The sequence below is a fragment of the Ammodytes marinus genome (assembly GCF_949987685.1).
Source record: "Ammodytes marinus genome assembly, chromosome: 14".
Taxonomy (NCBI): Eukaryota; Metazoa; Chordata; class Actinopteri; order Uranoscopiformes; family Ammodytidae; genus Ammodytes; species Ammodytes marinus.
In genome coordinates, this window is record NC_137218.1 from 19,663,131 (window position 1) to 19,686,145 (window position 23,015).

General features: G+C 40.8%; 2 protein-coding genes across 3 annotated transcripts; both read right to left on the bottom strand.

Moving 5' to 3' along the window:
• Positions 1-4,156: 4,156 nt before the first annotated feature.
• On the bottom strand, positions 4,157-10,622 carry LOC307260929 (APC membrane recruitment protein 1-like). The gene is made up of 2 exons (XM_080041304.1): positions 10,183-10,622; positions 4,157-9,218 (listed from the first exon to the last, which is right to left on the bottom strand). Exon 2 carries the CDS (start codon positions 9,121-9,123, stop codon positions 6,070-6,072), a length of 3,054 nt encoding a protein of 1,017 aa, XP_079897430.1. The 5' UTR covers positions 9,124-9,218; positions 10,183-10,622; the 3' UTR covers positions 4,157-6,069.
• Positions 10,623-11,043: 421 nt separating this feature from the next.
• On the bottom strand, positions 11,044-21,195 carry gab3 (GRB2 associated binding protein 3; the record flags this gene model as incomplete). 2 transcript variants are annotated; one of them, XM_080041330.1, is made up of 10 exons in its annotated part: positions 11,044-11,820; positions 12,142-12,261; positions 12,659-12,743; positions 12,840-12,930; positions 13,318-13,570; positions 13,982-14,031; positions 14,216-14,676; positions 15,167-15,323; positions 16,937-17,237; positions 21,043-21,195. In XM_080041330.1, the coding sequence occupies 10 exons, from the start codon at positions 21,193-21,195 to the stop codon at positions 11,704-11,706; spliced, it is 1,788 nt and encodes a 595-aa protein (XP_079897456.1). In that variant the 3' UTR covers positions 11,044-11,703. The 2 variants fall into 2 exon arrangements, with proteins under 2 accessions (XP_079897456.1, XP_079897455.1); XM_080041329.1 differs by having other exon boundaries at positions 11,044-11,823.
• Between the last annotated feature and the right edge of the window lie 1,820 nt (positions 21,196-23,015).

Consider the following 23,015-nt stretch of genomic DNA (forward strand, 5'->3'; position numbering starts at 1 on the left):
AATTAAATTCATTAAGTATAGGAAGTAATATAAAGTTGTAAAAACATATTTTTCTCTCAGTCTCAGCCCTCCAGAGTAACAGGCAGTTTTTCTCTCCCCAAAGATGAGCTTTTCCCTAAACCGCCTCTAGAGTGGGTACATCTTAATGCTGGCTTAGTGTTTTTGTTTGCATGGGGAAACGCAGCTTTTGCAAAGCTGTTCTCACAAACATATATACATTGGAACAACTGTAAAGTGCATTCACAGGAAAATGGAAGGACTTATCTAAATATGGAAATGTGTTTTGTTCGTTGTGTTTGACTTTGTTTTGGTGTTTGAGGTTCACAACGTCAGCCAAGACTGCAGGCTATATAGGGTTAGGTACTTTTTGTCTGACCGTCAAACGTTGTGTCACACCCGAAACCCCATTGATTCTTACACATTTACAAACAATGATCAAGTATCACAGCTGTGCACTGTAAGCAATAGCAAATTATAACTCTAGCACAGCATCTACAGCAGTGCTTGCTGCATCACCAGTGCACTTGTTTGCCCGAGTTGTTATTGGTATGCTATCCAGTTAGACAGTTACCAACAAACCCGAACAGAATTGTAAACACAATTGTACTCACTCGTGTTAGGTGGTCATTGCATCGCATCAGCATTGGTATATTAAAAAGATTGACTTACTTGCTACTTTTCCCACAATTAACAAGTACATACAAATAAATACACGTCACTGATTTACTGCTTTTAGGTGAAATATGGAAAAATATAGAAAGAACATACTTTAAAGTCTCCAACCGTCCCTGTCTCCCTGGTTTACTGGTTATAAAATAAATCCGCATTCTTCCTGCACAGAACATGTTAATGTACTGCAGAAGAAACCCTCACCTGCACTAAAGCCATTCAGCCCTCTGACGGACATCTAAATCCATACGCAAATACAATTCAATTGAACAGTATTCTCTTGAGGGAACAAAGCTGTGTTATGATAAAGCAGAACAGGCAAACATGCAACACCGTCAATGGCCCCGAGTGTAATTTTTACATATGCATATTGGTAATCAAATAATCTTAACAACAAGTGCATAAATGAAGAAAAACCTCTACACGACACTCTCCCCCAGTCTTGCAGGGAATAGAATAGTGCCAGCTTCGAGCTTCAAGAGGCGCAGCCCATGATGTGCGTTGCCTAGCAACAGAGCCTTGTCATCAGCTAACTCCTTTTTACCAGTCACGACTAACACAAACACAGCTCATCGTCTCTCTTCAGGCAGTAGGTAAATGCAGAACACTTACAGCTCTACACTAAAACTCTAAACTAAAACTCTTGAAGCAGCACATTTTGCAATACAAAACAAATGACATTACTTCGACCTATATCGGTGCTTACACCCTCTTCAGTTATTACAAAACACAGATAACCATGGAAGATCCTGAAGGTTGATGGATATCTTGAGGATCAATCTGCAGCTACAAATGCACACCTTTTAATGCTGGTGTTTTGTGTTTGCTTATATCACAAGTGAAGCACACAGGCTCCATACTGATCATAACTTCACAGGTTCTAACATTTAAAACAATTACCTGAAACGAGGAATACTGCATAGACACACTGCTTTGTGTCTATGCAGTGAATTCAACAGTAAACTCTCACATAGCACACTGCCATTCCAGCCATATCATGATGACCACATCAATGTTTGTTTATGGAAGCAGCAGAGGTCTTCCAATCTTTTCCCTTCCACCTTCAGATTCACAGGCTTGGACTCAGCAAGGCCTCCAGACTATCTCTCTGCACATGCACAGACTCGTGTAGCTCTGTTTCATAGCAACAAGTGGAAGCAGGGCCCGGCCTGCAGCCATCTTTTAGATTGCTGACCCAGCATAGCATCCAGCATGAAGAAGAAGGTATAAACTGCACTGTGGTCAGCGGTGGCTCCATGTACCTCTTGGCCAGTTAGATGTCTTGAACGCAAGACTGAAAAATGTATTAGTTTAATTCAGCCACCACCACTGTCCAGAAAATGATCCAGCCGTTATTTCACGAGACAGGGCAGTGACAGAATGGAACACTCTGAATAAAGTAATCATTATTAAAAGGGGAAAGGTTCCTCATTTGCTATCTGTTCACCTCAAAACTACAAAATATTTTCACCTCAGAACTACAAAACAGCCCTACTGCAACAGCAAAGACCTACAAAACATGAATAAGAGTGTAAATCTGTGGTCATAAATGAATACTTCAACATAACCATATAGGAAAGTCACAGTAAACTATCATCCAGGACAAGAAAAACCATACAAATCTTATTTCCTTATTGATATCGATTAGCTGATGGCACTACACTCCACACAACAAATACATAAGTTAAAGTACATGCATGAATTAATGACTACACTGCAAGAATGAGGACACGCATATGAATTTGACCCTATGCCACAACTTGCACTGTATGACATTTTTATTTTATTTATTTAACCTTTATTTATACTTGAGATATCATTCAGGGGTGACCCTCATTTGCAATGATGTCGAGAATAAACACATGACAAACAGACATATACACTGCATTAAGTTCTAACCATCTTTGCAAGTGTTCCTTCTCATAATGCATATTTTTAGACAGAATTCTAACTTTTACAGGCTTACACACGCTTAATCACGCTGGAAACTAGAATTATTCCAAAGTTAAAGCTAAGGAAACGCTCGGTTCAGATATTGACTGTAGTGAATAGAGCAAGCAAAAAGAAAAGTGATGATTGATATGTACTATCTATTCTATTTGGCCAGTTATGCCTTGACTCAACAGCGACCCAATCACTGCAATACTCCCAGTGACAGTGAGCATACAAGGAACCTGCATAACTGTTGAATTAACTTGGATGCACTGTGATATTGCATTCATCAGCTAACTCGGTTGACACGTCAATACATTAAAAAAAACTGAAGAGCTTGATACCATTAGCAACAGCATCACGACTTGAGAGGGATGAAACAATATGACACACGAAGAAATCTCATACTTACAAAAGCCATCTCCGAATAACGCTATGACATTGCTACTGCACACGACATCCCCTTCGTGGTTAAATTTGATTAGAGATAACTGCATTGACCCCCTTAGGCCCCGAGTTACGGTTAGCACACGCTAGCAAGCTAACGTGTACCGTTACTTAGCCAGCTGGAGAGTCAACATTTGAGCTCAGCTGCATAAACTAACTCGCCTTCTTTGGTTTATCTCGTCGGTCAGTTCCTAGAGAACAGTTACATAGCTTTTATTACGAGCTAACCCTAAAGCTTGTCATTCAACCCCGGTCTCTATTTAGTTAAGGGTAGCAAAGCCAAGTAATTAGCTAACATACAGTAATACAAGCCAAGTCGATGGCTCCACAGGCTAACTTCAACGTCGGGTTGCTAACATAGTTAGCTTTAGCTGCTGAGCGTCTACTAACGTTTTTGCCGGAATAATACAGTAACTTCAAATAAAGTTGACAATAATTCAATATGTCAAACAGATGTGAAACAACAGCAACAAAACCTGATTCTCTACACAATCTCAGCGTACATCATTCCCAATCGTGACTTCAGACGGTGCCCATCTCACCTTATTGCTATCATCCTCCTCGCCTGTTAGTTATGTTTTGCTGCCATTGGCGCTGTCGCAGTTTGGCCAGGGTTGCCAGATAACGCGACGGAAACAAGTAACCTAATCTGTGAAGACACCGAGGGTCAGAAAACCGTTCACTGGATTCCTCCCACCCGCTCCGTAATCAGACGTTTCATCAACGCAGAGCTCTTCTTTTATTTTTTTTGCATTCTTCGTGGCTTGTGACGGTAGTTTGATAACTATCATTATCCCAACAGGCTACCTGTTTGAATGCTGCATACTGAAAATAAGGGACATTTCAGAGAACAGTGAGCCCTGCAAACAAGCAGGGACTGACTTGTCATAGATTGCTACTGCAGTACTTAGGATAAGATGTAATGTATTATAAACTCATATTGGGTTGAAAATTCAAAATTGAGAAGCTTGAAACTATGGACTGGACTTTGTAGTGTAGTGTAACTGCTGATACATTTCAGTGTTGCCACCGTTTCCCTGCCTTTGGTCCCATAAATCAGGAGAAAATGAAATAGGCCTATGTATTTTTTTGTCGTGTAATTGTTTATTATAAGGCAGTGTTCTACTGAGACAAAACAGCAACATATTTTCAAAACTTTCAGTTGATATTTCAGACAATGACATAAAATAGTCCAAATTTTAAAAAGAAAACTGAAAAGAAACAAAAAGAATATTGCCAATTTGTATTTAACCGTTTTGAATAAATTGTCACAGTACAAATAGCTGCTGAGAATATAAATACTAATTATTTGAGAATATTCTTTTGAATATTTCATCATAAAAAACGACATCATCCAATAGCTTTACCTCTGACAGATCAAACATTAAATGCACAAGAAAATGATACAAAAAAATATCAGTTTATCTTTAGACAAATCATTTCAATCCCAAACAAAACCAGACTACTTTTTTTTTTTATCTCCGCAATCTAACAGTAATGACAAATTGTAGTGCATAATTTCAGTGAAAGTTCTGCACTTCACAGGTGGTCAATCTGTTGGAAATTGGACCAAAATAAAAAACCCAATAGATATAGTAAGGCCAAATTGGCAAGCACACAGTACATTTGATACTACTATAGCTCTTTTCTTAAATTTGCTTTCCTCTACCGTTTTATAGATATTTTACTTTTGGACATTTTTTTTCAGTGTCTTATGTGTAGAGCACTGTCATACATTGGGGAAATGTGTTACACCATACAAAAGCGTTTCTTTATCTTCAATGTTAAAATGAAATGAGATGCAAGTCCATCTGTACATTTCCTAGATCTGTCAGGCAGATTAGGGGAAGCTGTTTTGAGATGAAGCCAAATGTTCTAATTTAATGCATGGGAAATATACCCCGCAAAAGGTAATAGGAGACATGTTGTATATTGTGGCTTGAGCTATTCTCCTCAGACCGTCCTCTTTTGTTGTTTCCTAAACTCAATCTGGCACTACATAATGTAAGGCAAGACAACAGCAAGACACTTTGTTTGAGCATCATGATAAGGCCAACATAAACACTACTGAAGCAAAGAGAGGCTGTCAAAAAGCAGTAAACACTAACATAAGCTGGCACAAGCATGGATGGGTTCCGGTGGCAAAGTAAGCAATATGTTTGGCCTTGCTAGGGAAACCAGGTAAATGAATATCCATTAAAGGTGCACTATGTAATTTGGGGTGTGTCAGAGAACTGACCATTTTCTAAGGTATGTTCTCATAACTGAATAAACAAACTTTACTCACAGGAAAATTGGATCCCTGGAACGCTGTTTGAAGTTAGAAAGTAACTTACAAAGTGATTGTTCAACTGTTGTTTGTTTACAGCAACAGGTCCCACAGTTTTCTTTACAAACATATTCTAGCTTTATTCTAACTTTTTTTCGATTCATGAATTTTAGAATTATTTAATACAAATAATTACATGTCATGTAGAGATACCATGTTTTGTAAACTAACTGCAGGCTCTGCATATGTATACAAACACCCATCCCCTGAAACTGCATAGTGCACCTTTGAACTAAGTGGCATTCCTATTTAGATCTGGATACTGAGGCTTCATATGGATGTAAACATTCTAGTCAAACTCAATATCTTATTGAAATTAATCTGTGAGCATTTCTGATACAAACAAAACAACTACTTGTTTGAAAGAACTTTTGGACAGACTGACATGTATGCGACCTGTGTAAAAGAAAGCAACTGTTACCGTGCAAATACATCAAATCCTTTTTGACTTTCCAATTAGACAGCATTGTTGAACTTGACACAGCCTGATGGCACAGACACTACATTTCAGATTAGTTTCAATTTTAAATTCATGTCCTCCTATCAATCACAGCGCACAACAACTTTTTCAAAGCAATCAGTGGTGCAAGTACAAAGTAAGCAACATTTTCTCCTTTGGATGTAACATAAAAACACTGATTGGCACATATGTGTTGTTTGATATTAATGCCAACTGTATGACTGAGAGCCATTCAATTAAAGGTCGCCTCTGGGAGTTTGTTGCAGGCCACGGGGCACGCAGCACCCCTGGGTAATCTCGTTTCACTGAGGCAAGCCATTTCATCTTTAAACACAGCTGCTTTCAGAGGACTCCCAGCATGGGATATCCCTTGCCTGCTAGCCAGCGCTCTGCTTTTACCGCACTGATTATAGGATTGCAAATTGGAGGCAGCATTACAAAAAATGTCCCCAGCAACGTCATCTGGTACCTCCTCCACCATTTCAGAATAATCAAAGGTGCTATGAGGTACACAAGGGTCTACATCACAGGACACTCTGCCTGTAACATTAGAGCTAATACGTTGTGTTTCGCTGTTGGATGAACCAGAAAATATTTTGTTTTTTACTTGGCTATGTCTCTGTACTTTTCCAGTGCTTTCCCCATCGGCCAGAGGAAGGGGCAAAGACATTTCTGACCTTGTTTGCCATGATAAGGCCATAATGCTGCTACTGTCTCTAACCTCCGAAGCACACACATGTACATTCTTTTTGTAATATGGCGATGAATCTCTTTCGGGGTCCTTTTCAGTTTGAGAACAAGAAACGATAGCAGCTCTGTTCTCTCTGTATGTGTCGGGCATCTTCAACTCGGGGCTTTCCGTGTCCAGAGACCGACTTCTCCTGTCTAGAGACAGTGGATTAGGCATGGACTGAGAGACTCGTGTAAGGCCTAGGTGCCGTGGCAGACTAGCGATTGCCCATGCATTACTAATCAGGTTCTGCTCATACATATCTAACATTTGATAGTCACATTCGGCAAACGCATCTTTTTGTAGGTAGCTTTCTTCAAACTCCTGATAGGGCGATGATATGTCCTCCTCCAGCTCCATGTGAATCTGCTCATCGTATTCGCCCTCATTATGCATGTCCACCACATCAAACGTGACTATGGTAGGTAAGGCCTGCATATTTGGAGTGAAGGCAGAATGTGATTCCATGTCATCCACATTGCTGTGCAAGTTACTCAGCAGCTGAGAGTTTTTCGTGTAGTCCACAAGTGCTTGAGAGAAACACACAGTTTGTCCATCATCCAAATCACTGTTGCAATCTGGAGACTGGGAACTGTTGTTCCTGTATGGTAAAGCCACGGGCTTATTTTCCTCGAGATGCTGCTCTTTGGGTTCACAAAATGTTTCGAAATCTGGGTCGGATGTGCTTCCGAATGATATGCTGCTGTGCCTTTTCTCACACTCTGCATTCATGGATTTTGTTCTTTTCTCAGTGGAAACAAGCGTATTTTTCTTTTCATCAAATGTATCCGATTCTATGTTATTCTTGCTGGCCGGTGCTTGTGGTTTTGAATTCAAATTACAGTTCTTATTCATGCCAATTTCCTGCAGACCAACCACATTTAGGGACAACTCAGAGGATTTGCTGCATGTGCTCGGCCTGTCTAGAAAACCGCGAACGTCATACAGTGCCGCACTTATTTGTAGTCGATTCATTTCTGGGACAAAGGCCGAATCGCTCACGTCGTCTGGCTCGCCTAAATAGTCGCACTGCTTTGAACTGGGCAGTTTTGATTTGTTCTCATAATGTGGACTGATGAGACTCTCGTCAGGCGCAAACAGCTCATAGAGGGCATCACCGCTGTAACTGTCCCTGGGTAATCTTTCTGTCCTCAGTCTGTCAGTCTTCTCCTGCCCTTCGTCTTGCCCAGGGGTAGTTGAATCGTAGTAGCCCTCGTCACTATTCGGAACCGATTCTTGATGCTCGCTTTGAGGAGTTAACACATCAGCCATGGAGGAAGTGTCCATGCCACTGCCTTGCTGTGCACTGTTACTGTTCAGTAGGTCCATAGTGTGAGAACTTGTCAGGTCAGCAGTCACGTTTGTGTGATCTTGGTTGCAACTATAGCAAATTTCCTCTGACGCATTACTTTCCCAGAAATCATTAAGACACTCCTCCTCACCAAGATCGTCGGGGGAGGCCATTTCTTCTCCGCCACCCTGATAGGTTAGATAAGAAGAGGCCCTTTTCCCTCCGTTTCTGTTCCTCTCTCCAGAGACGGTGCTCTCTGAGATGCTGTCATCCTCCTGATCCGCGATTATATCCCCACAGCCAGTGAGTGAATCGAAGCTCTTTAATGATGCGACGTCTCCATAAAGCAGGTTCAACTGATCCGACGAGCCAGCAGGTGTTTGGGACTTGAGCCGAGGCTCTGGCACCTCCTGAAGCTTCAAACCAGGCTCGCTGCTTTCTCCTGAAAGCTCCTCATATTCACAGGAGACCACGGCGGCAACAAAGTTCATCACCTTCATTTGAACATCACATATCTGCTCAGCAAGGTCAGATTTTGGGCTTTCTTGCTCCACGCTCTTCTCCGATGCCACCACATCGATACATTGAGGACCAATGGAAGTATCACATGTAACATCTGCAAAATCAGGCACGTCGGGTTCAGATACCAGGCACTCTGTGACATACTGCTTGGTGTTGTCCTGGACAACAGGCACCTCTTTCTCACGGCGAGGAGAGGTCATTGCAATCATCTCAGTTTTATCCGATCCAACATTCCTACTGTTTCTGTGATGCCTGAAACTGTGAAAAAGACCCCTCAGGCCCTTTTTCTGCCGGGTGACAGTCAGGGATTTTTGGTCAGCAGTGGGGTGACTACATTCATTGTGGCAGCCACCGTGGAGCTCTACAGCAGAGTCCCTCTGGCTGTGGTACTCGAAATCTGCAGCTGAGGTGTACCCACCTCTCAGATTGTCATCGTGACTAACAGTACATAGCCCATCGTGCGTTCTGCTTTTGGTGATTCCTTTCTTAGACGACCACTTGTTGGGATTTTTACTCCTTCCTCCAAAAAAACTCGGTAAAATACAGATACCTTTACGAACGCCAAAAAATTGCAAGGCAGTCCTTCTAAATTTTCCAGATTTCGGGGATTTCGCCGTTGCGTTCGTCGTATCCGGCTGAGGCTCTTCGGCAATGTCGTCGTGGCCGCATCGGGAGAGCTGTTCAGAGACTGAAGCCGATTCCCTGGCGTCCCTTGGTAGCTCATCTTCATTGCGAGAAGCCATGGTAACCACGTTCACAGAAGCAGTCCAACAGAAGGCATAGCAGCTGAAATTTCTAAAACAGCAGCGAGGAATCTTTTCTCCATCTGTTATGAGCCCTGTGTTGAGAAAGTTGAGACAAAAATTAATGATCAATTCAAATTAAACATCAGCCACATTGATATGAAGCAAATACATTGCAAATGTTTAACCTTATTTCAGTATGGTGGACATCACCCTTTTTAAATGTAGCCATCCACTGTATTTTGATACAAGACATTTTTGTCAGCCAAGCTTAGAAGGACTTAGTTTACACAACAAATACATTTAAATTTTCTTGAAGTGTAGATTTTTACGAGCTTGAGTTTCCCTTACTTATGTTCCCCATGTCCATTATACATCTGTATGACAAGTTACACTGTGGGTTATCCTCTGTACTGCTGTCTCTGGGCCTTTTCTCTTTTTCAGACGCATGTGGTTTGCAATTATTTCACGTGACATGAACAGAAGCCCCAACTTAATTCAAGTTTTTATTCATCTGTAGTCTGTCACTCTATTTTACTGTAAGTTTAAACTTGTTACCTAATGCACCACCAGCACTTGTCCTTTTTTTCTCCAGCGCACACACACAGTAAGGACAGGTAGCGGATGTGAGGAGATATTCATTGAACTGATTTTGACAAAGTGATTGGTCAACAAACATTCTCCAGAATGACCAATTATGCAATTGCCTAGCCTATATCATTGACAAATTGAAGGTGAAGCAAAGACAACATAACACTTGTATTGTTGATGTAAAAGCCCGGGCGATGAAGCAACAGGAGATGAAACAGCTACAGTTGTGAAGTTGCTCTGCCACAATGCAGACCAGCAGTGGGAGGTGGGTGACAAATACTCAGCAAATGTAGGCTACTTCAAATGAGAGCCATAACAAAGACACGAAACGTAAGATATTTAGTTTTCAGTCCAACTAACACACATAGCATAGTTTGAAACCTTAGTGTTCACGTAAACCCAAAATAAATGCCACATTAGCACATTGAAACCATGGAGCTAAATGAGTCATGAAGTCAACAAACTTACCAGCTAAAGCCCAGCTATAGCAGCACGGCGCTGGTGTGGGTTTCTCGAGCTGAAGACGAGGTTTCCTTATTCAATGCATGGTTTGTGGTAACGCTGCCTTGGGTTTGTACTGCAGATGACCCGCGAGCGGAGATCGAGCCCCGGAGCAGCTCTGACCGGACTCGGTTTCATTTGTTTCCACCAACAGCTAGCTAGTAGCCCGGGGTGCTGCTCGCTAACAACAACGCTCCACACTCACCAGTGTGTGTGGCTTTAACGTGAGTCTGACTCTTGCTAGCGGTGAGTAACGTTAAACCACATCGCAGCAGATGTAAAAATACGCCACACAACTACACAGGGGGTTGGATTAATGTTCAACAACAAAGCACTGGCGATTTAAATGCTGGTTGATGACTTCCTATGCCGATTTCTCAGGTAATTTCCATTTCCCCAAATCTCCTTTCCTCCTGACTCCCCGCTCGACGCACGCTAGTGACGCAACATGTGTGTGACGTGTGTTCAATAGTGTTATAACATATTCATTATAATAATAATAATAATACTAATAATAATAATCTTTAACCGACAATCATTTAATCAACACACATCATTTCATGCTTAAAACATGTAATAAGCTACCATTATTATTTCCTATAGGCCCTAAATAGGCATCTGTTTTGTAAACAAAGAAGTGTAAAAATCAAGTCAATCTCTTCCAAATAGATAGCCTAGTTAGATACATTGATTGATTGATAGCCTATAGGCTTAATTCAGGTGTAATAAAATAAAAATTGTGAATAAGAGAAAACACCTTTAAAAAGTATTTTTTTAATAGAAACTTTATACATATTGCAGCATTTCATGAGAACATACCAGTGGGGGAAGACACATACACGATAAACATAATACAATTGAATAAATAACGAAAACGCAATAAATAAAAAGAACAGGCTTGACCAACTGCCCTTTGGTTCAAAGAGGAGGAAATTATTTCAGCATTGTTTGATGATTGTTGGTTTACATATTGAATTTTAGAATTTACTCATGGTTATTTGCAACAACAACAAAAAAACAGGTCCCAGAAACAGGGACCAGTTTGCTTCAAGTTGAGGAGAAGGAGGAAGCTCTGGATTGATCATTTTGATTCAATTTCATTCATTAGAAAGAGAGAAACACTTCATCATGAAAACATTTATCTTCTTTACAGTTACAATTACTATACACAGGCTACATTTACAGCAAGTATCACTGATATTTTCTTTCACAATGAAGCAATATCATGCCCTTTTCAAAATGTTGGGTAAAACATTATGCTACAGTTAAAAGCAGTGAGATACTACAGTGCACAATCTGGTATTATTTACAGCACTACTTAGAACAAACTAAGATATTACAGTGCAATTTTCACCAGTTTCCAACCAGCATACAAGCTCCTTACTGCTGCAAGAAGTACATTATTTATTCCATGTTTTTCAAAGTGCTTATTGTTGGCCTTCCTGAAAACCAAGTGTTCTCAATTGTTTTAATCGTTTATTTTTCCATTTATGTTTTTGACTGCCTGACATCTGTCCACTCCATTTTGGTGTTTTGCAGTGCCTGAGTCTTCTTCTCATCCACCTTCACGTAATCCACTCTGTGTTCATCCGACAGAAAGGGCTTCTGCTGGACACAGAGAGGGGGAGATAATGTGATGTGGCTGCACTTTTTAAAAATACAATAAGGCGGTATGTGTATGTGGGGAAGGGTGAGAGAAAAGGTGATAGCAATCTTGTCTTGTCCGGTCAGGAAAAATAGAGAAGTCTGTTAGTGTTTACAGTGGCTACAGTTGCACAATGGCACAAAAACACAGAGTCAGCACTTAAAAAAAAATATTTTTTTACAACATTTAATATTGAGCCTAAACTGTATAGCTATAATAATAATAAGCCAGTGTCAATATCTGTCATTCTATTTAATATATCATATCTGATCAAAACATACCTTCTGCACAGGAGAGGGTGATGCAGATTTGAAATCCAGTGACAAATAGTCAAGGTTGGATCTCCTCGCCCACGGTTGAACCGCTCCGTCAAAATTGAGAGAGGCCAGTTGTATTGACTCCTGTCAAAGAAAGAATTCTTATGAAGACATTGCCTTTGGAGAGCCCGGCTGACCAGCACATGACTAATACGCTTTCCTGGAAACTTTATTCTATGAAAAAATTGTACTTTCCCGGTAAAAAATGCTCACACCCTGCAGGGTTAGAATTTGATGAGCAGAATATTTTCGACGCACAAAGTCACTGTTCACACCCACATTCTTATCTCTGGAAATATTTGATTTTTATTACTTTTTGCAATCACAAATGGTCCTATATTGCAAGAATGTCATATGTTGTGAGGTCCAAAATGATCTACAAAATGGTTGGGCAACATACTGTACAAGTCAGCCTATACACTAAATACAGTATGTATTGCGTAACTGTGCTTTCCCTGCAGCTGTAAGTATAGATTTTTACCATTGTTGGGCAGTTTGTGTCCTCATTTCTTTGATTGTCCTCATTCTCAAGTCTTCCTTCAAGAGGTAAACAGCTCAATGGAAAGCTGCAGGTAGAGAATGAAAACAAAAACAGCATTATGTTTGTGATCACGTTTATAGAAAGGTATATAGATTACAATTTGATGCATTTTTTTTCTCACCATGATTCAGTCATCGCTCTGCTCAAAGGAAGGTGAGTGGGACATTCTGTGATTGTAGAGAGGCCTCTCAAGTCAAGAGGTGGGGGTCGAGCTGTGAACCAAGAAAGGACCAGCTCATTGGATTGGTTGCAATTCTCTAATGTGCCACTGAGGGGCCAGCTTTCAAAAAGTGAAGTGAGGTAAAGATCACACTGTGTGAAAGGAGTCTGAGTATATGACATTTTCATAGATCATCATCACATTTACCGCTTTATATCAGTGTCACAATGGTGCAAATGACTAAACGGAACTAGCATGAGGACAAGGATAACACTTTTCATTGTTTTAAATTAATTTATACTTTTGTGAACCGTGTTTGAAGTTGAACTAAGACGACCTGCTCAATACCACCATGAAAACATCCAGCCTTCGAGTTGTTTGGCTGAGTTGAAACAAAATAGAAAATGTGACATGAACCAATCAGGGCTGTGACTCTCACCTCTCCTCAAACAAGGTTTGAGGTGCCGATGAACCGGGGGCGGTGCAGAGTCTCCAGGTTGACCAACTACTATTGGGCAGAGAGTCGTGGAGGATTCAACTTTGCATTTTGGATTGAGGAAAGTGAGTTTCATGGGGCTCATTGGGATGTAACCGTCACATTCACTGGTGGTAGCAGAGGAGCACGGAGGGGAAGCCATTGGGACGTATGACTCATCCTGGTAGTGCTGAACTTGCATGGCATTTAAAATAGGCTGTTGAAAGACAAAGCGTCACGAGATCAGACGGGGTGCACTGTGGTGTTATTTTGGTACAAGTGGAACATTTGTTTAAGCCGCTGTATGTGGAACTATGTGCGTATAGCATCGTTCCATTTACAACAATGAAAATGTTTTATTTTAAGAAGAATTATACTACTCCTTGGGTTGCTATAGCACATTTTGGAACTCTACAATGGCTTTAAAAAGAATAGTTTGACACAAGTAGATGAGAAGATTGATACCACTCTCATGTCTATATGTGTACATATCAAGCAAAAGCAAGTAGCAAGTACTGTGAGCTCCAGCAGAAACTCCAAGAAGTGCTTGACAGATCAAATAAATGAGTTATGTACTTTTAGCACTCCTTTTTACTAAGCTAAGCTAACCGTTTGTTGATCCTCTTACCAAATTAAGACTCTGCCTCCTGTTCCTTATCGCTCTACTATCAGCATCTCCTAAAAAAAAAGATATTGAAAAATTACTTTTAAGTTTACGTTCTGGAACGCTACAGTCATCCATTATTAATGCACTGCTCCATTATAATAGCACCAGGATTATGATTCTCGTTTTGTTTGGGCCCATCTTTCTCAGCTTTTGTATTAACTTTTGTATGACAGCTTTCTACTACTAAGGACCTACCAAATCTGAAATGGTCCAGGCCTGACAAAGAGGTCCTCCGGGGAAATAATCCAGCTGGAGGGTTTGAGAAATGCCGTGCACTCATTGCCCTGGGCCCTGCATTCATTGCCCTGGGCTGCTCTGGCAGGTGGCTGGGCTTGGGTGGCAGCGGCGGAGGCGTCAGCCCCTCAGTCGAGGCCTCAAACGATGCAGGAGAGTAAGGTTTGTCAAACTGGAAGACGCTTGTGGCGCAGTGACACAGTGGAGAGGACGAGGCGGACGGTAAAGCCATGGAGGGGCACGGAGCGCTGAATGGAGCAGCGTTGGTCAACCTCCCGTGGGGGACACAAGACGGACTGGAGCCGGCGTGGAAGACAGAGGACGAAGAGGAGTTGGTGTATAGAGGAGAGGGGACAATGTCCTTGACGTCGTCTGATGACCTCTGCTCCAGAGACATGTCGGAGTTTGAAAAACTGTCATGTCTACAAAATGAAAAGGGAATGAAAACATTGCATTTGTTAAAGCGTCCGGAAACCTGGTCTAAATCAGTGAAAATCACATATGATTTTGAAGATGGGTGTCTCAATAAGCTTTAAACAAATCTGATGAAAATAAATGTTCATAAATATTGTAAAACTTAGTTTAAAAAACAACTTTTTTTAACTGTCTAGAGACCGTTTGAGAAGACTGTGTGGACGAGGCCATACCAAACGGACTCCATGGCTACAAGCATTGTTTTTATAGAACGTCTGGGCAGAAAACTGCCGCGATAGGTTCAAAGTACTTATTGTGTCTTCGGAACCAGAGCATAGCCCGTCTCATCTAAACCGAACATCTGTCGAGTTTATCAAAACTTAAATTTAAATATCTTTAATATGGATTGATACTGTAGATATGGATAATAATAAACATGAGCTGTTGCCATCATTTCCTCTGATGTGTACGTTTTCACAGATTGTACAGTGTACATACCTACTGGTTCTTACACTCCGTGTCTCACACTGCGAGAGTAAGAGGTAGTCCAGTGGATGACTGGAGTCAAGTTGGCTGGATACAGACGCTCGGGCTGAGCTGTCAGGTGACGGCTGACGAGAGGTGGGGGTGTGAGGGAAGCTTTCTTCAGAACTCTCTGTTGAGAACAAGCAGAGAGGAACAGAGAGCATGTCGTTTGTGAAATGGGAAAACCACTAAGCAGTTATAAACCTAACACACTCACACACACACACACACACACACACAACACAGGTTTCTCCCAGCCCTGTGCTAAAAAATATACGGAGGAGACTCTTGCAAGCACGTTGAAAGAAAACATGTGAGCCCTGTTCCTTTCTTTTGTTTATATATGCTTCAATCTTTTAGTCACATTGGCCCTCTTTCAGAAATGTATCTCATTCCATTTCACTCAAGGCCACTGAGTCAAGGCTGTCCCTGCAGAACTCCAAAAGCCTTTGCGTGTTTTCATGAAACATTTGCTGCCCTTAAAAAGATGTATCTGCTCTCTTGTGGGTACCGAACAACCGTTTTAACTCCTGTGCAAACGTTCTGAGGTACCATGGAACTCTTGTCTGGAACCTTGTCTGAAAACACTTTTAATCAAAGCAACATTATTTTATTCCAAGATTCTACAACAGCTGTTAAGTGTGTCGAGTACAATTTTGCATTACAATCCACTTCTTGTCTGTGTTTTGCAGAGAGCATTTGTTGTGACTATAAGGCAAGGCAGCATTTCAGCACCTTTTTTTTTTACAATTGCTCTACCTCCTCCACAGAAATGACCTTCTTAAAGTCTCCTTACACAATATCACGTATCAACAAAGCGTCGCCCTGGCAATGGCTTGTATGTGAGCAAAAGAAGTGTACTTTAAATGTAGTAAAAGCAGGAAAATGTACCCCTTCTGTGGTGCCCCAAAGGATGTTCATGGATGTGATCCAAAAATCGTATTATTTATTGCTCAATTTGAGTCTGACCATAGCTCCTATTTTATCTGCTGTTATCTCTACTAATACAGCTGCAACACTAATATACTTGACAGGCAAGTGTCACCTGCAACATTTTGATGTGTTGGTAACATCTTCTGTGCACTGTCATTAAACCATGTACATTGCTTGACTGGAACACTGATCCAAATTAATTTCCATTCCGGAGTTGTTGTGTGAAGAACTGCATGCTTAAAATAATGTGACGTGTGTATGCAGTCGAAAGAAGAACAGATATTTATCAAATGCTTTTTTTACCACAATGTAATGAGCTGAGAGTGCAGGTGGTTTAAGGTGCTCAGTTCTAGATAAGTTTGTCAGACTGCTGTATGGCAAGTGCTGTACATTTTTAGACTTTTCAGCTCATTTAGGATTCGTGCTTAGGGTTGGAGCCCTAGCACGAATCGTAAATGTTGCTGGAAACTTGTATCTTCAGAATATTTAGGAACTCCACTGAGATTTTAAATTAAATACTAGGTTCAAAAAAGGTGCGAAAGAAATGAATGTGAAGTCATCAACATCCTCCGTGGGTACATCTTAGTTAAAGCCACATTTTGCAGAAGAAATTGGATTGTAACACTGAGAAGAACCATGTGTGTTGTTGGTAAACTGCATCTTTAAACCGAAAACCACAGCAAATAAAAACTGTTTGTTTTGACCTCATTTTCAAGTTCATAACTTCCTGTGTGGTGACAAGTTGCACCAATTTATTGTAGACCAGCGTAGTGAATTTACTGAACTGCAACTGGTGCTTTGAGTTTGTACCTGCGTCCTCCAGGCTCCCACACTGGCAAATGCGACTGATGCTGCTTATCCAGCTGTTCATCTCCTCCTCAGTCTTGGCCACCAGGTAGAAAACGCGAGACGATGTCTTGACCACAAAGAGGTGTTTCCCGTGGAAGTCTCTCTTGATCCTGAGTTGCCCGTTGAGCATTTCCACCTCACACTCCTTCAGGTCGATGGTGCGCAGCGGCTTTTTAGAGTTCTTACTCTGGTAGTACTCCAGCACATCAGGATTACCGCTCATACGACCTCTCCGGAGCACGAACCAGCGTTTCCTCCACGCCTGCAGGACAACAGGGAGAACTGTTTGTTTTAAATCAGAATCTTTTTATTTGGTTTTTGGTATAACAAAGTGCCAGGTTGTTATTTTGCTACAAACAAGTTGGAATGAAAAGAACAGATACAAAACTTATGACACTTCAAAACAAACAATAAAAGAAACATAAAAAAATAAATAATAATAATCCCTCCCAAGTCACTGCCAGTTCACAGGGATTGAAACGAGCCCAAAAAAGGTCCCCATGCTTTCTGGAATCCCGCGCTTGAATGCCGAAGCGAGTAACAGGGAGAACTGTTTATTAAGGAGTTGCTTTTTGAGTTTGTACTTTGTCCTCATACTTTATATTAAAGGTGCACTATGCAGAGTGGGATTTGTATACATTTGCAGAGCATGCAGTCAGTTTTCAAAACATATTTTCTCTATGGAATTTTTCGTATTGAATAATTCTATGCATAAAAAAAAATGGAGGAACCTGGAACCAAACCTAAGACTAGAATATGTTTGTGGGCCCCGCTGCTGTAAACAACAACAGTGAAACAGTTACTTTTCAGGAAGCTTTCTAACTTCAAACCTTGTAATGCAATTTATATCATGTAATGTGTATGTATTGTATGTCCAGTGTGGACCCCAGGAAGGGTTGACTACTGCGGCATCAGCTAATGGGGATCCTTTTTTAAACAAATAAACATAAAAACAAAGAAGTAATGAGTCAATATTATATTATCCACAGTACAGCACAATCCCAAAAGTAATGTCCGTCTTTCTGATCACCATTTTATTAGTCATGATCAGTCATGGGTATCATGATCATGGATCCCGCTGCACAACAGCTAACTTAGCAACTTTAAACTCCCTTTTCTTTTTTTTTTGCTCTTGATTTGGTCAGTAAGCGGAACCTCAACTCAAATTTCCCAGAAGTGCTAAGAAGAGGAAGTTGACTGTATTTAGCAAAAAAAAATGTGTCTACCACAACGAAAGAGCTGTTTATATAGTACCTCACTGCTTTTCCTGAGGACTTACTGAAAACTTAGTACAGAAACCGTTAGTCGGTATTTATAGCTCCAAAGATCTACTTGTAATATGTAACGCCTGAGCCCTCCCTACATAGAGGGTGCAGCTCAGCAACCGTGGTATAGGTTTTATATTTTATATGACAAATAGTAACAATTATAAAAAAATTAATAGGAATAGTAATGGTATAGATGTAGATGTCATTTTAACAGCATTGTCAGGGCAGGGTGGAGCATCTCCTGGTGTTTTTGTGATGCAAAAAAGAAAACATTTTTTTTTGTGGTGGTTGCGGTGGTGGTTGGAACTTGTGTACAAGGAAATGCTTGAACACACAACACTTACTGCCAACACACCTCTGCCACATTTAAGAGGAAACCGTAACTAGACAGATGGAAATTTTATCCTGAAGATGTTCTCAAAATGGTTACAAAGTTGCCACTGAAATAAGTTGTTTTGTCGATCCAGGTGCATCTAACAGAAGCAGATTGTAATTGTAGAAGATAATTTTTTTTTTTTTTTTTTTTTAACATTTTATTTAGCTCTTTCAGAAAAATAGAAAGCAAGTTAAGATGTGTAAGTATAAGTAAAGAGCATTTTTTTCTTTCTTTACCCCTCACAGTTGGTAACGTTTGTATAATACGAGGACATGACTAACTGGGACTGTGAGCATCGCAGAAAAAAACGAGAAAAAAAACTTAACTCTTGGTTTTGCTTATTAGTTTTATTTAGTGTCATTTACTTGTCATGTGAACATACTATGGGACTTTGCATGAAAGTCATTGGTGGTGACACCTGAGCAAACCTTACCCACAAACCTTACCCACCGAGGGCACTGTGAGATCGGGTTGTGAACACTAGAAAACGCAAGTAGATGGGTTTTGGTGTCAAAATCTCAAACGTCAACAATGACAGTTCCCGCTCAAGCTGAAGTTTGTATTGACATCCCTCTAAAAACATAATAGGTCCTTGTTCACAGCAGAAATTTTCGACTTGTCATAGCAGGAAAAAGTACCACGCAGGTGGTGTCACACGTATAAGGTTAACAATGGCTCTTTTCTATTCAACTGCCCACGTGAGTCATGGCATGGAGTCGGTGGCAGTGAGCCTGAAACTGAATAACAGATTTATGGAATTCAGCCATCATTCTTTTGATTATTTACACTTATGACATGTCAAAACATCTTCTGTGGAAGAGGAGCATGCATGTGCAGGTTAAAATGTTATCTACTCTGATAGGTTTAAAAACATTGTGGTAATAACAATGCTCCTATGAATTGATAGACGACCACACAATCTATTGAATGCATTTTAATTTCTCCTTCAATTTGTCATTTTCCTGTTTGACCTTAAGAAGCTAAAGTAAACTGAATAAAAAAAAGTGTGGAAGACACAACTGGTGCTATTTACATGACCTTCAAATGATTTAACAACAAATGACTTGATTGTAAAGGCCTCAATATAAGAAATACTTCTTTAGCAAAATTGAGCAAAAACTCTGCAGTGGAATGGACACAGCAGTAAATGCACTTTCTTCATGGCTGCAAGTGGAAATGGAGCAGTTATGAGATCTGCTTACAGAACATCAGAAAAGATTAGATCTGTGTCAAGAAGTGTGTCGATATACTTCACTTTCTGAACACTGTCAAAAAAAACAAGAAGCTGCGGCCATATTCAGAAACACACAGCAAAACAAAAACACACATGGAATTCTGAAGATGAAAATGTCCTTTGAAATGACTGCCACGCACTGTGATAAAGCAGATTTTGCATAATGCGAATGTCCCTGTGTGTGATATTTGAATGTTAGGGGCAGATAGCGTGTGCCAGTGTCCTAGGAGCAGTCTGAAAAACACCAACAGGATTTGCATGGTGTGCTAAAATAGGTTTCTATTTCCCGCCCCAGACCCCAGCAGTGCACACGCACACCTCCGCCCACCCTTTCCCTGCGCTGGTGTTGACAAATGGCCCGCTTTCCTCCTTCCCCTCCTCCTCCTCCTTTTCTTCCTCCTCCATTCGTACAGAGGAAGTGCAAACAGCCATAATAAAGCCGGACTATTTCTGCTTGTCACTTAAGAAGTCTAAAGCGTCTGGCTGATACTGACATGACTTCCCATCTTTCACAACACACACGCTCATCACACACACACACACACACACACACACACACACACACACACACACACACACTGAGACACACAAACACACTGAGACACACACACACACACACACACACACACACACACACACACACACACACAGGCACACGGAGCAGAGGAGTGAGGAGTGAGTGGCCAGCCCAACATTATCACATGACCCCCAACAACCACAAAACAGTGAAGGCTGTATGCTGTTCTTGGAGGCACTGACATTACACTCTTTCCAATGTCTATCTGAAGTACATCTGAAGTTTATGATTTGTTATTGTCGACACACACACACACACACACACACACATACATACATTGCCGTCACAACTATGAAGGGTATCCAGCAGCCGGAGCACTGTAGTAAGATATGAGGAAGATGATATGAAGGAGATAAACAATAGCTCAGATTAACAAAAGCACACTAACCTACAGTGTGTTTCCAAATCATTATTCCACACACAAACACAGATTCACACACACACACACACACACACACACACACACACACACACACACACACACACACACACACACACACACACACACACACACACACACACACACACACACACACAGACATAACCTCTCATTGCTGCTGCTGTGCAGAGGGCATAAACAAGCGGTTCAGACCGGCATGCACTCCTACTCACAAATCTCTTCAGCTTCTTTTCCGGGGGGGATTTAATAAGCCAGCCGAAGCACACCACATCCCCAGCACTCATCTTGACTGCAGAGCGTGTCGTCCTCACGGCGGCTGCTGCTGCTGCTGCTGCTGCTGTGAAACTGAGAGCACTGCGAAGCATATCCTGTGTTCTGGTATTCAGCCTGGTAGCCACTCCAAAAGAAGGAAGTCAAGAAATTGATCGCACTGACAGAGAGAGAGAGAGAGAGAGAGAGAGAGAGAGGAGGGGAGAAAGAAAGAGAGAATTATGTGAATATTTTTTTATAGTGCTCAGGGGCATGTGGACGGTGCTGTTGTTTACCTGAGGGGGTGTTAAAGGAGAAGGATGCTACACATAGATAGTGAAGGGTTGACAGGTGCCTTTCACTGATCGGTAAACTGGTGGATTCACATGCCGTTAAAAAGATCCTATCTTGTTAATGTTTAATGATAAACTTATCCATTTTGCGGTTGTAATGATGTTTTTATGTCCATGTGGTTACTGAATTCTACAGAAAGCCAAAGCGGTTTGCACAGATAAACTAATGCACGCTTATTTCCATATGAGCTTTCAGGGAGCTGCACACTATCACTGTAACAGTCACTGTATCACTGTAACAGTAGCAGACAGTACTTAAGCTATTATGGTTGACTTTGCTTTTCCTGCCATGCTCAGCCCTTGTCAAACTGTTAATAATGTAAATTTAAAGATTATTGGCCATTGCCCAAAGCAGGTATCCAAATTAATATGTGTTGGTGTTACGTTAGATCCCCACTTTAAAGTTGAGAAACATGTTTAAATGGTAAGACATTTTGCAAAGGCAAACACTCTCTGGAGAGTGTTTACAGTTTTAAACCGCAATAGGGTTTTATGCATTCCGTGATCTTTTCACATTTAAGCCATTATGTAACTTCTTGGGTCACAAGCAGCTTCTGCAACAATCCATCCTCTGAAGATGATATATATAGAAAAAACCATGCGGTTCAAATTTTGCATATATGAGGCCTGAGAAGATTCCAGGACTGCCCTGCTTCTGATCATTTCAGTATTTGCCAGTATTAAACATGTCCTTACATGGGTGCACTTCCTTCTATGCTCCAGGATATCAATATGTGGAATTCATTATGGGATAATACTACACTCAAGTTGAAAGAGCTTTTAAAAAAGGGGTCGGAGTTTTATGGTAACATTATTTTATTATTGTTTATATTCTGTGCTGTTTTTTAATGTTCTTTCTTTGTTGATTTTGTGTTTATGTATATCCTACATTTCCATCAAGGAACTGGTAGACTATTTTAGGGTAAAAAAAATTTGGTATGTGGTTTATGCTATGTACAGTACTACAAAAATAGACATCAAATAAAGAGCGGAGTAGTACTGTAATCAAAGTACTAATAATAGTAGGTCCAGTGGTAGTAGTGTAACAGTAGACTTAAAATGACTGTTGTTGGTAGGGGCCACTTGATCAAATGCGTTACTATCACATCAGATACACATGGTAATGACAAAAAATGATTATCTTTCATCCCGCAAGAGAAGTTTGATTTATAACTGCTGTTGCCAGTAATAGCCAACCACTTCTATGCAACCAATCATCCATATCGCATCATTACCATCTTAGACTTCCTCTCTGAAGGGAAGCACATACTCCTCATAGTCAAACTGAAAATGATTCCCTATCATGAATAATCTTTTGCCTTAATATATTTTTTTTTAAATCAACAGATAAAAGGGCAGAACAGTTTAAAGCTATAGTGTGAAACTTCTGTTGCCCCCATGAGAAATTCAGAGGAAAACAACACTGTTGGTGCATCTACATGAGGTAAGCCTTCAGTGAGCACGCATGGATTTGATACCTTCTGCTGTATGTCCAGTTTTCTTCCTAGCAGTAGAATCAACAACTGAAACATTTCTTGGGCGCTTGGGGGTGACACCAGTTTATAAATGCTGCCATACTGACA